General features: G+C 43.2%; 2 protein-coding genes across 2 annotated transcripts in view; both read right to left on the reverse strand.

The window, feature by feature from the left end:
• Positions 1-9,337: 9,337 nt before the first annotated feature.
• LOC104294757 overlaps positions 9,338-12,591 on the reverse strand; it is a 17,806-nt gene continuing 14,552 nt past the window's right edge. The window contains exons 4-5 of the mRNA XM_009894404.1: positions 11,969-12,082; positions 9,338-9,828 (exon numbers count right to left, since the gene is read on the reverse strand). Of these exons, the coding sequence (XP_009892706.1) occupies positions 9,413-9,828; positions 11,969-12,082 (530 nt within the window). The 3' untranslated portion in view covers positions 9,338-9,412. The remainder of the gene's footprint in view (positions 9,829-11,968; positions 12,083-12,591) is intronic.
• LOC104294729 (histone H2B 8) lies at positions 10,897-11,358 on the reverse strand. The gene has a single exon (XM_009894372.1). It carries the CDS (start codon positions 11,351-11,353, stop codon positions 10,973-10,975), a length of 381 nt encoding a protein of 126 aa, XP_009892674.1. The 5' UTR covers positions 11,354-11,358; the 3' UTR covers positions 10,897-10,972.

The following is a 12,591-nucleotide window of genomic DNA, read 5'->3' on the forward strand; positions in this document are numbered from 1 at the left end:
GGCAAAATCCGACGAATCCGGGGCCGCGCTCGGCGGTACCGCCCCGCCCCGCCGCTGGTCCCCGCCCCCGCCTGTGCTCTTGGACGCTTCATGTGTTGCTTTTTAATTTTTTAGCTTTTAGTATTTGCCTGCGTGGAGACCTTCCTCGGGCATATTTAAATAATCTCTGGCAGCCTCGTCCTCCTCGACCTACAGCTTCTCCATGTTGCCAAGTCCTTCTACGTGTTGCTTAAAAGAGGAGGGGAAGGAAATGCTCAGGCTGCCTGAGAAGAGGAACTTTTCTTCCCCTTTTAAAATGTAACGAAGAATTTCCTTCGTGTAATTTAGAACGTGATTAGTTCTGTGGGTTGGTTTTTGTTTTGTTTTTTTTCTCTCATGACACATGCCCACAGACACACAGATATGTACATATATGTGTCATACCTTTACCTATCCAGTGTATTTTTGACCAGTGTGAGAAAAGCCAAGAACCTAAAAAATTCTTTGGAGGAACAGTGAGGAAGCAGCACAAGTCACAAGGTCGTGTTCAGAGAATGCTTCGACGGAGAAAGCAAAAGACCTGTTCCTGCTCTGCACCTCAATGGAAATGAAAATTTAAAATACTCTCACACTAATGGTTGGTATAACCCACTCTCCTTGCTAAACCCGTGCCATTTAAAATAGGAATGCCACTCATATTTTTAATGGTTAATGACAAAGTACAGATCAGTGATCGAATATTACTAACTTTCCTGGCTTAAGGCAGACTTGCTCAAACTATTAAACTTGGCTTCCTGATATGGACAATATTCAAACAATTTATACTGAGATTAAACACAATTTCATAATTAAAAAAAAAATAAATTATACTGAGATTAAACACAATTTCATAATTAAAAAAAAAATATTCAGCTACCTGGGGTTTTTCCTTTCTTCTTTTTAACAGCACAGATTTTCACAAATTTCTGGTGATTTTGAAAATGATAAATATTTTTTTTCCATTTAATAGAGCAATACTGAAACAAACATAAGTCTTGAAGAAATGCGAAAATTAGAATTTCCTGAAGAACTTTCCGGGGATTTTTTGTGCATTTGTGTGGTTTCTGTTTCAATTTGCATTTAGTCTTTGTGTTCTGAGAACTCATAGCATTATAAATGACCTTCACTGGCATAATTTTATGTAACTTTTTTGGAAAAGAAAAAAAAAAAGGTGTTTTAGTAGGAAACTCCCCACCCCCTGCATCTTTCTTATTTATTAATCATAATGGCTCTCACATTTTTAGGGTAAGAAACTTACCTAGTTCTTTCCCTTTATCACCCCTCCCTCATTCACTAGAGAGTGTACTACATACACATGCAAAAGGGAATTGCTATCCTTTTTGAAGATATATGTTGTATATATTTATATATCTTCATATATATGTTAATTCTCCAAACACAGAACTACAAGGCAGCAGGTTTTTTTTCTTTAAATATTTGTTGTCTTTTAGCCCTTTTTCCATTTCCCTCCTCACCAGATCACCTTGTTCAAAACTCTTCAGCCTTCTTTTATGACATTGTGTAAATCTATTGGTAGAATCTATAATTCAGGCAACTACCCGTTTTGGAATTGTGACTGCAGCACTTAGGGAGGTGTCACAGCCCATTTGATTTTTTTTTTTTTTTTTCCTTGATACAAGGCCCTCCTGGCTCTTCTGCTTAATCACTTTCTTACGAACACCACCAGTCAGCTTTCTATTTGATTCTTTCATTTCAACTAGTCATCTACAATTAAGTGATAGATCTATTAGCATGTGTGTGTGTCAGCCTGCAGTCAGATGAGTCTTTTATATTTACAAAGCAAAAACAATGAGCAACTCCAAACGCCAAATCAGAATATCAAGGAAAGACAACTATAGGATTGATGGAGGAATGAAACAGTGATGGAAAGATATCTCAAGGAGGGAAAAGGGTACATACAATACCATCCCTTTTGCCACATCAGACACCTGGAGGAGCCTCGTGGAGGGTCTCGGGGAAGCTCTGGGAGCTCTGATTTACATTCCTGGCTAGACAAGGGTGAGGGTGGCTGTGCTATATAGTATAGTAGTGGACTTCTGCATCTATACTGGGACAATGTGGTAATCGGTGGGAACTTAAAACTGTACTTTCAGTTAAATAGCTGATAAATAGGAACTCTTAAATGTTCTTTCTAATCTATTTAAAAAAAAAAAAAAACAAACCCTCAAAAACTCTTAAGGATACAAAGTCTCAGTACTTGGAAGTGTTCTTAAAATACAATGTATACAAAAGTGTTCATAAAATACAATGTATTTTGAAATGCCTCTAATGTGTTCTTAGTGCCATCCATTCCAGGGCCACCAGGCCAAATAAATTTTATAGGGATAAGTGAAGATCTTCCTATTTGGGCTGAGTCTAAAGATCCCAGAAGTTACAGATATCTGAAAATGTATAACAACTGTGTATACACATGTACATATAACAACTGCTATTCAGTCTTCATGGCATGTAATCACTGTTGACTACTTCACATTAAACTGACCATTCATTTTATTTGTGTAGACCGCACTTTTGCTGCCACAAGGCGAACTCAAACTTTGCGCAAATCTGCCGAAACCACCAGCGAAGCAGCAAGAACTGGCCTGACGAAGGCTGCTGACTCTTACAGTTTTCAGGCATTGGGTGCTGAGGTGGGGTGACATATTTGGTCTGGTGAAACTGCTGTGTTATGTTGGCCCAGAGACTAAGTAGCCTGCAAGTGCCAAACATTGGCAGTCCCTGCATTTTTTTTTGGTGTCTGTATAGTTACCTCTCTTAGACTTTTAACATAATCTCTCCTGGAAGTGGACTAGTCTATATCCATGTAAATGAGCTTCATTTTTTTTCTGGTCATGTTCTTTTTCCCTAAAAAAAAACCAAAACCAAACCAAACCAAAAAAAAAAAAAAGCCCAAACCCAAAACAAACAAAGAAAAAAAAACCTACACAAAAAAACCCTTCAACAATAACAACAAAATCTGTTAGGTGACCCTGCTTGGGAGAACTGGTGGGAAGATCAAAACTGGCACAACTAAGGACAATAACACTCAGTTTCAATGACCAGCACTGTACCTGATTTAGAAGGAGGGAAGGGAAAAAAAAAAAAAAAAAGAAAAATACAAGAAAAAAGTCTTCCTTAATGTTTTATTTCACTGTGTAACTAACTTGAATTGTAGCTAGCATGGTTCTTTGCTTAGAACTGCTTTAATCTCAGTGTGACAGTGATTTTTGACAATGAGCAAAGCACACAGAGATTCTCAAATGCTACTTATCACTGCAGTGGGGATCTCACCTGCTTTTTATGAACTATCAGTAGTCTGAATTAATTCTGAAAACGTTCAGAGCTCAGGTCGCTGAACTGGCATTTGAAACACACGGGACATTTCGCATTCGATTTTTAGCTGTTGCTGAAAGGCCGTGTCCCAGCAACCATCCTTCTTCCCTTTTCCATCATGCTTCAAGCTCTGCATCCACGTGTATGTTACAAGATCAGCACACTGTGCTAAAATCCATGGGAGCATACCTAACATTTATTGAAAGTTCTCTCGTGTGCCCTCTGGAACAATTTATTCCTTAATAGTGGTCTCTCAGATTGAAGCTTTTACAGGCCAACATTTTGTATGGCTTTACTGATGGATCTTGATGGATCAGTGGTGCACTTTTGATAACATAAGGAAACACGGATGCAGAGAGAACGGGGATGCTTATAACTATCTCAAATATATGAGGCAGGCATGCGGGAAAAATTTGGAAGATCTTCAGAAACGTGTAGTGATGGGTCAGGATAAAGGTTAAAGAGAGCAATGAAAAGGATACAGAGGAGTTTTGAGCAACTTTTTGAATATCTTGACTACATTGAATCTCCATGTCTACATCAGAACAGATAACACAGCACAGCCTTTGCTAATGTAGGAAGATGGGGTGATCAAGCCCAGTAACACGTTTTCTTCCCCAGTCCTGTGCTAGCAACTTGTCACACTGTTTGGGGGTAAAACAGCCTGCAAGACAGGGAATCAGTTCTGGAACAAAGCCATCCACTGCCACTGCCTGGAAGTAGAATAACAAATAGTTCTTTGTGATTAACTGTTAACTGATGTTAAGAAGAAGAAAAAAAAATAATCCACGATGCGTAAACACTGCTATGCTGCAGCACAGCTCAGCGCAAGAACTTACAAGGGAAAGAAGGCACTTTTATTTTAAAGCAGAAGGGATTTCACCCGCACATCCTAACACATACTCAAAACCAAACAGGTTGGCAAATGGGCAGGCCAGTATCGCTTGCAGGGAGAGGCAGGGGAAGGAATGCTTGCTATGAGCCCTCAGCAGGTCTCCAGGGAGGGGGAGGTTGTTGGCTGCAATGTGCTCGGCTTTGAGCAGTTTAAAAGCCAACAGCAATTCCATTCTTCTGTCCCTTCCACCATTGGTATTTACTCACCAGCTTCTGCCTCCCATAGCCGAATGCCTTATTGGTCCAGGGCTGATCGTTATCTTCCTCTCATCTTCATTCAATTGCTGTAGTTATACTGTCCCTTGTTTTATGCTGTGCTTTGTTTTCACAGCCTGGGTGTCCTAAACAAGCTGCAGGTAAATATTTTAGGATCCTGATTACCTACTATATAGGTGCAACTGACACCCTCCCTACTGACAGCTTATTCTTCTGCTCTTCTTTCTGGTGCTTGCATATACTATATATTTCCAGATTTCTGTGAATATGTGGTGGGTTTGTGGATTGGGTTTTTTTTCCCCACATTTCTGGATAAATGCGATTTTTTTATTTATTTTTTTTTTTTTTACAGTTCACTATTTCAGTTAATATTGTATGAGTACCCATCAGAGTGGTAAAGGTCACCGCTCTTTTCTGAGAGAGGTTAAGGCTTCAGGGTTTAGCAGTTGCAGAATAATGAAGTGTTCACCCTAAGTCAGGACAGTCGCCTTTGTAACGCTGCTGCACACTGCAGCTCTGTCCTGTCACCTAGGGCACTCCTGCAGTGGGAAGTTGGGAGTTTTCCCACAGGCTGCAGCCTGGATGCTTTGGCACTTTACCACACTGCTGTCCTATAATCAATTAGTCTAAAGGAAATTAAAAAGGCTAGAAGTGTCTCATCTCCTGGACTTCACATTACAAAGAACTTTATGTGCTGGCAAGCAGTATGTGTTACAGTTCTTTGTGGTCTATACGGTGGTATATTTTCCCAACTTTTAAAAAGGTGTAGAAATGTTTTTTGGACCCAGTTTTAGAACTTCGAGGGCAACACATCTTTCACAATATAGACAGCACTAATACCACCGTTTTATAGTTAGAAGAGTTTGCCTCCTAAATCCAAAGTATCAAATTGACTTTACAGTTTTCGACTACCAGTTGGTTTTTGTTGGTTTTGAGTTGTTTGATGTTGTTGTTTTTTTTTTAATTAAATTTGAGTTGGGTTTGTATATCATGTTCCTCAAGTAGGTTGCCTTATTATTTGTCATTTTTACTTCAGTTACAGCTTTGCTGAGAATAGAGCTTCCCTTTTGACTATCGCTTCACAGTAGCTGACGAACAGTACCTCCTAAAGCTCACTTATATAGAATATAAAAACTTAGCAAGTGTTCATACTGCTGTGACGGTGATGTTTGTACATCTATAACCTGAAAGATGCTTATACCCAGCTGAAGATACAACATGACCTGAAAATGGACGAGAGGGATGCAGCAAGGCAGCACTGCCCAGACCAGTAGCAAACCCGAGGCTGATCGAAATCAGACTTCCCTGTTTGTGATTACTGAAGACTGTGAACAACAGGCGATTCATCTGTGAGGCAGCCCTGAAGAGGGATTTGCAAATTAAAAGAACGTGATAGGATGTTTAGGATTTATCTTTACAAGTTGGCTTGCATGGAAACCACCATATCACCTTTACAAGTTTTTTACATTACAATAGCCTATTGAAATACAATAGCCTAACAAAAACTTCCCTTCTTTTTCATATGAATAGGTCTGTTTAGAGCTTTTCAGAAAACAACAAACGTCAAGAAGGGTCGATTCAAATCTTTTTATTCTAGAACAAATGCTTTCATCAGACCTTCTTTTATGTGTTTCTGATGAAAGGAAGTATTTCACCAGGACCTATGTCTTATCCATTGGAGTCATAGGGAGTACATTCTTCCAAGCAGTGATTTGAGCCAGATCATACCATAAATGATCTGGCACTGCACTAGACGAGGGCAAAACAGCCAGGAACAGCCTTAACCAAATATCTCGCTGAGCATCTAAGATCACCTGCAAAAGCACCTTACATGATTACCAAAAGCCACACAGAGCAAAGCACCAGCAGCTCGCCTTTCCTCAGCTACTCCACACACTGGTCTTGGACAGAACCAGCTCCTACCTGGCAGCATTCCTTACCTCAGGCTCTCCTGCAAAATGCACAAAAGTGTTTCTCCACCTTGCTGGTAACCAGAGGACTTTTACTCTTCCTTTGAGTAAGAAATCGCGCACTAAGTTACCTGTGTGGTTTAGACTAAACAAATTTAACATCAAACCAACTATTTATGGCAAATTCAGTTTTATTTTGTGCTGTCTTTGAGGGGTTTTTGGTTTTGTGTTAGCAAATACCTTCCACGATTATTCCTTATCAGATTTAACTGATATTCAGATTCTCTCTGAATTTTATAGCAAGTGCAAGATGTCTTTCAAGTCCTCAATTAATTTATCTTTACTCAAAAAGAAAAAAAACCCCACAATCCAAACTTTATCAAACACTCTTGATATCAGTTCTTATTCATTACTTATGAACAGAATTTTCCCCCAGCCTACGTCTGTTTTGGGATTTCTTGCTCTTGCTCCTTTATAGTTAAATGATTCAACACTGTACGCAAACTGGTAGGATTCCAGATAGGATTTATCACTTGCATAAGGAAGGAAGAGCAAAGCCCACTGCATAAACTGCAGTCAGTCTGCCACCGAGTTCACCATAGCACTATTTGCAACCATCTGCAGCTCTTACAGTCTTCAAAATCCACACAGTAAAGTCTTCTTAATTGGTCCACTAAGACAAGCTACAAGAAAGTATTATTAGTGTCCTTTCATAATGTATTACACCCCAAAACTACTTCAGACTCAGACATTATGCTTTAGTTCAAGCTTCCTGCAAAACAAAATAATAATAAAATCAAACCAAACACAAACAAAATCTTTGTACATCTACTTCCCTCTCAGCTGATAGGTGTTAGTTATTTACAATTCAAGCATACAACTCTCAAAATGAGTCCAAGTAATACTGTATTTATTAAAAGTCCGAGGTCTTCAAAAGACTAGAAGAAAAGTGAGAGCAATTAAGACAAATATAAACCGTTTCCCTTTCTCACTGCTCAAAAGCCATTTATTTCTTGAACTTGAAAACAAAAAAAACATTAAAGCTTGTAATTTTTTTTTTCACTCCACGCTGAAATGTAAGTATTCTGACCCTTGGCTTATTTAAGTTATTAGATATCCACTACATAAAATATTAAGACTAGCTGGTTTACTTGATTTAATTATTACTAAACTTCTCATAAGCATATGTAAACAGTTTAGAGAAATAAATAGATGTCTTACTGACACAAATAGTAACAGAAAAATCAATACACTTTCACTAAGATTAATTTCTGCAATCACACTGGTAATCACGTACTGGAGAAAAAAAAAAAAAAAAAGCACACCTTAATTCCAAAAGTACTGTTCCTGATACCTTCCCTCCTCCCTTTTACCCCCCCCCCCCCCAAGGTTAAGTAACAGAAAATGGCTGAAAGTGAGAAAAACAAGGGAAAGAAAATGGTGTATGGAGGCACTTGATTGGTCAGATTTTGCTGCAGAGTCCAAGTTCCTGACACAGAGAAAGGAAAATTTCTTAAGATGAAACATACAGCAGAAAGCCGGGAGCATTGCAGTTTTAAGGCTTTCGAAAGCAATATTTCCTCTAAGCAATTCTGTGTGGCTCCTTGTTTCTGAAGATTAAACGAAAGCTGTATTCAACGCAGTGCAACAGCTTCTTAAAGGCACAGCTACTCCTTTGTAGCACTGAAAAACCAAAAAGACGGTATTTCCAATACCGCACTGGAATAGCAAACTCCTCAAATGACACAAAAAGGCCCGCAGCATAGAAAAAGAAAGGCGATGGGATGCGAGAGGAAGTGTTTGAAACCTACATTTTTCAGGTACTGATTACAGATCTATTGAGTAGGAGGGCAAGAGACAGTGCAGCTGAACGTATGGTCAATAAGAAACCTCGTTTTTCAGGTAATTTCACAAAAAAAAATATCACTAAATAGAAGAGATAAGGAAAAATCTCCATCTAACAATAATTCTGATCTCGATGTCAAGTTTTTAATCAAAAAATACTGCTGGGAAAACACTTCCTCCGTGCTTAGTCCAGGAATATTACCGGGAGCATAAACACAGATGGAGAAAATTTATCCAAATGGGGGTCTCTAATCATTCAGCCGAGATACCGAAAACCATAAAGGATGTCCTAGAAAAAGACAACTCCTTCAAAAAACGGAGTCGCTGAAAGTAACCTTGCCAGCGCCCTACCCCCAGCTCTCTCTGGAAATACAACATTTATCTCAGGAATGAAGGAGAAGACCTTGGGAAGGCCTGAAGATGCGCAGGGAACGTCGTCTGCGACAGGGACAATCAGGCCAGGAGTGATAAAATCACTGTGAGAATCACCGACCGACTGCCTTTGCTGGAAGGGCGGGAAAGGACTTCTTTGCTCCTTCAGAAACAAAATGCCTTCCATCACCACCACCCCCACCCCCCCTCGCTCCCCCCCCAAAAAAGGGTTTGGAAAACAATTTCTGTCAGAACAGTAAATTGTAACGTCGTTACTATAAGAACACGAAGTGACCGCAGCAGAACCAGAGGCGTTTACGGTACCCTTAATCCCTGAATACATCTTCTCTAAAGGAAAATGAAGTTCTGTAGCCACCTTTACGAATTAAAGGAGTTGTTATATGATTTTTTAGACGCAAACATTTAGCAAAAATATTTAGGAGCCTTTTAGCGACGGGGTATATTCTCCTTCAGAAAAGGAAAGGCCCAGAATATTTTTCTTTAACAGTTAACCAGTCCTCTGAGGACATGCATAAAAAGCAATTTTCACACCAAAAGATTTGTCCCAGCACGATCGCATTAACCCCACACCGTACTGTTTTGCTACACTCAGGATCCTTTTAGACCACTCTGAAACGGGACTTACACATTTCGTACTTACTCGATAAGACACAGGCTCTCGGTCACCGTAAAAGTACCCGAAAAGCACCTGGAAACACGTCGCTTCCTACAGAGATAAGTTTACAGCTCTTTCGTGGCTATGTGGTGGCTCTTAAAAGAGCCTTTGGGTTTTCGATCATCTGGAAGATCCGTTCGCTAGAAACTTAAGCGCGCTCGCCGCGGATGCGCCGGGCCAGCTGGATGTCCTTGGGCATGATGGTGACGCGCTTGGCGTGGATGGCGCAGAGGTTGGTGTCCTCGAAGAGCCCCACCAGGTAGGCCTCGCTCGCCTCCTGCAGCGCCATCACGGCCGAGCTCTGGAAGCGCAGGTCGGTCTTGAAGTCCTGCGCGATCTCCCGCACCAGGCGCTGGAAGGGCAGCTTGCGGATCAGCAGCTCCGTCGACTTCTGGTAGCGCCGGATCTCGCGCAGCGCCACCGTGCCGGGCCGGTACCGGTGCGGCTTCTTCACGCCGCCCGTGGCCGGCGCGCTCTTGCGGGCCGCCTTGGTGGCCAGCTGCTTGCGGGGCGCCTTCCCGCCCGTCGACTTACGCGCCGTCTGCTTTGTGCGCGCCATCGGTAAGAACGGTCCTTCAGCCACAGAGAAAAATGATGCATGTTGCGACTCCTATTTATACTGAGTAGCGGCCCCACCCTCCCGCCTCTGATTGGTCGAAAAAGCAAAGAATTTAATTGGTTATTTCGGAACATCCTGTAATCAAGGCGGTAGCTGAAAGCGCCCCGAGCCCCGGCCCTTTCCAGGGAGAAGTAGCGCCTTTTTTTTTTTCGGAGCTTTTACAGCGACCCCGCCACGGACACGCTTCTTTCGCCGCCTCTGTCCCGGGCGGAGGGGATTTCACCCTACCCCACCCTTACAGAAGGCTTTTTCGGAAAAACAGCCTTCCTTACGCATCCTGCGCCACCTCAAGTTCGATAAATTCTTTTTTTTTTTAAAGCTCCCCTTATTTTTTCCTTGGATTTCCTATCATGTTGTCAATACTTATGACCAACCTTTGCCGTGCTTATTCTCCATCAATTAGACGACTGAAAAAAACTACGCCACTTCCATACGAAACCTCCGGGACTAATGAAATTATATTATTCTCAGCACCATTTCACTTCCGCTCGGCACGGCGTGATAAATTTCGTGAAACGCTCTCTTCCAAATATCACGCATAAACCGGCTAATCCCTATGGAGCCCTTCACGTAAACAAGCCGCTCTGGCTTACGGCCAGGTCGTGAGACTGACAGCTGATGTTTAAAAGAGACGACATTTAATTAGGAAAAGGCATAAATGGTGTTATAATAAGGCTGCTATTGTAAAAAACCCTGCTTTATTTCATATCAGACTGCCATAAAAAAGGGACACTTTAAACACTGCCGCACATATTTCTCTGTACTTAAATCTACAGCTGAGGTAATTGCTTTAAAATGAGGAAGGAAAACTTTAATAGCCTTCGAAGTTAATTATGTGCTTAACATGCTTTTTATAGACGTACCCGATGAACAGTCGGGGTTGGGCACGTACAGGACAATCAAAACCCCCCAGTACTTTCAATATGATAAACATTTTCACCATTTATACAGTACGTGCTAGTCTGGGAACTAAAACAGTGCCAAACACAAGTACCACTCACCGAAGCGAAAGTGTAAACGACTCTTTTAGTGAATGCGTGGGTGGCTCTTAAAAGAGCCTTTGGGTTAAAACTGGCGGCGCGAGAGGCTCTACTTGGAGCTGGTGTACTTGGTGACAGCCTTGGTGCCCTCGGAGACGGCGTGCTTGGCCAGCTCGCCGGGCAGCAGGAGCCGCACGGCCGTCTGGATCTCCCGCGAGGTGATGGTGGAGCGCTTGTTGTAGTGCGCCAGGCGCGAGGCCTCGCCGGCGATGCGCTCGAAGATGTCGTTGACGAAGGAGTTCATGATGCCCATGGCCTTGGACGAGATGCCCGTGTCGGGGTGCACCTGCTTCAGCACCTTGTACACGTAGATGGAGTAGCTCTCCTTGCGAGTCTTTCTACGTTTCTTGTCACCTTTCTTCTGCGTCTTGGTGACGGCCTTCTTAGAGCCCTTCTTCGGAGCAGGAGCGGATTTAGCTGGTTCCGGCATTTTACAAGTCTGTCAGTACCTGTATAGCGCAGGAACGACGTAAATACAATAGCGGCGACACCCGTATTTATAGGGACGGCATGCAAATGAGATGACTCCAGGCTGGTCAATTCTATTGGACAATCCGGAACGGTGATGTCACACCATCCAGCACCTTCGATTGGTGGCGGTTTCATCTGCCTTCCCATTGGTTCACTTCACAATCGCGGCCTCCGCCAATCAGAAGTCCCACCGATCCCCAGAAGGAAGGGATAAAAAGGCAGGGTGGCGGCCCTTGCTGCATTTCTCTTGTTTTAGCAGCTTTTTTTGTGGTTTTGTTTATCTTTTTTTTTTTTTAACTTCTCGTTTGCGACATGTCGGGCCGCGGGAAGCAGGGCGGGAAGGCGCGCGCCAAGGCCAAGTCGCGCTCGTCGCGGGCCGGGCTGCAGTTCCCCGTGGGCCGCGTGCACCGGCTGCTGCGCAAGGGCAACTACGCGGAGCGGGTGGGCGCCGGCGCCCCGGTGTACCTGGCGGCCGTGCTGGAGTACCTGACGGCCGAGATCCTGGAGCTGGCGGGCAACGCGGCCCGCGACAACAAGAAGACGCGCATCATCCCCCGCCACCTGCAGCTGGCCATCCGCAACGACGAGGAGCTCAACAAGCTGCTGGGCAAGGTGACGATCGCGCAGGGCGGGGTGCTGCCCAACATCCAGGCCGTGCTGCTGCCCAAGAAGACCGACAGCCACAAGGCTAAAGCCAAGTAAAAACTCTTTATTTCAACAAATAACCCAAAGGCTCTTTTCAGAGCCACCCACAGCTTCCCAGAAAGAGCAGGAACGCTTGAGCCTTCAACTACTTGTTTTTTTTAGTGTGTTTTGATATATTTGGGAACTTAAAATGTCGAGGGAAGGTTCCTAAAACATAAATGTTCTTTCTACGTATATCTTCAGCTTTATTTTGCCGAGCGGTGTAGGGGCTTGCTTTTTTATTTTTCTAAGAAAGTCGATGTACTTACGTATACACTTCTCAGTTTGGCTTTTTTGGAAAAAAATAAACATCAGTTACGACCGATGAGATCAGCTTACACAGCGTGGTGGAAGGAGGGGAGATGACCGGCAAGGGTCGGGGGGGAAGGCCTGTTGCCCCCCCCCTGCGCTGCCCCCGGCCCCGTGGTGTCAGTTGGCGGAAAGCACCGCGAACCCCGGCGGCGGTGGGCTGGGGAGGTGGGCGGAGCTTCCGCGCCTACCCGCTGCGAGGGG

This window comes from Charadrius vociferus, unplaced genomic scaffold (assembly GCF_000708025.1).
Source record: "Charadrius vociferus isolate BGI_N301 unplaced genomic scaffold, ASM70802v2 scaffold871, whole genome shotgun sequence".
NCBI lineage: Eukaryota > Metazoa > Chordata > Aves > Charadriiformes > Charadriidae > Charadrius > Charadrius vociferus.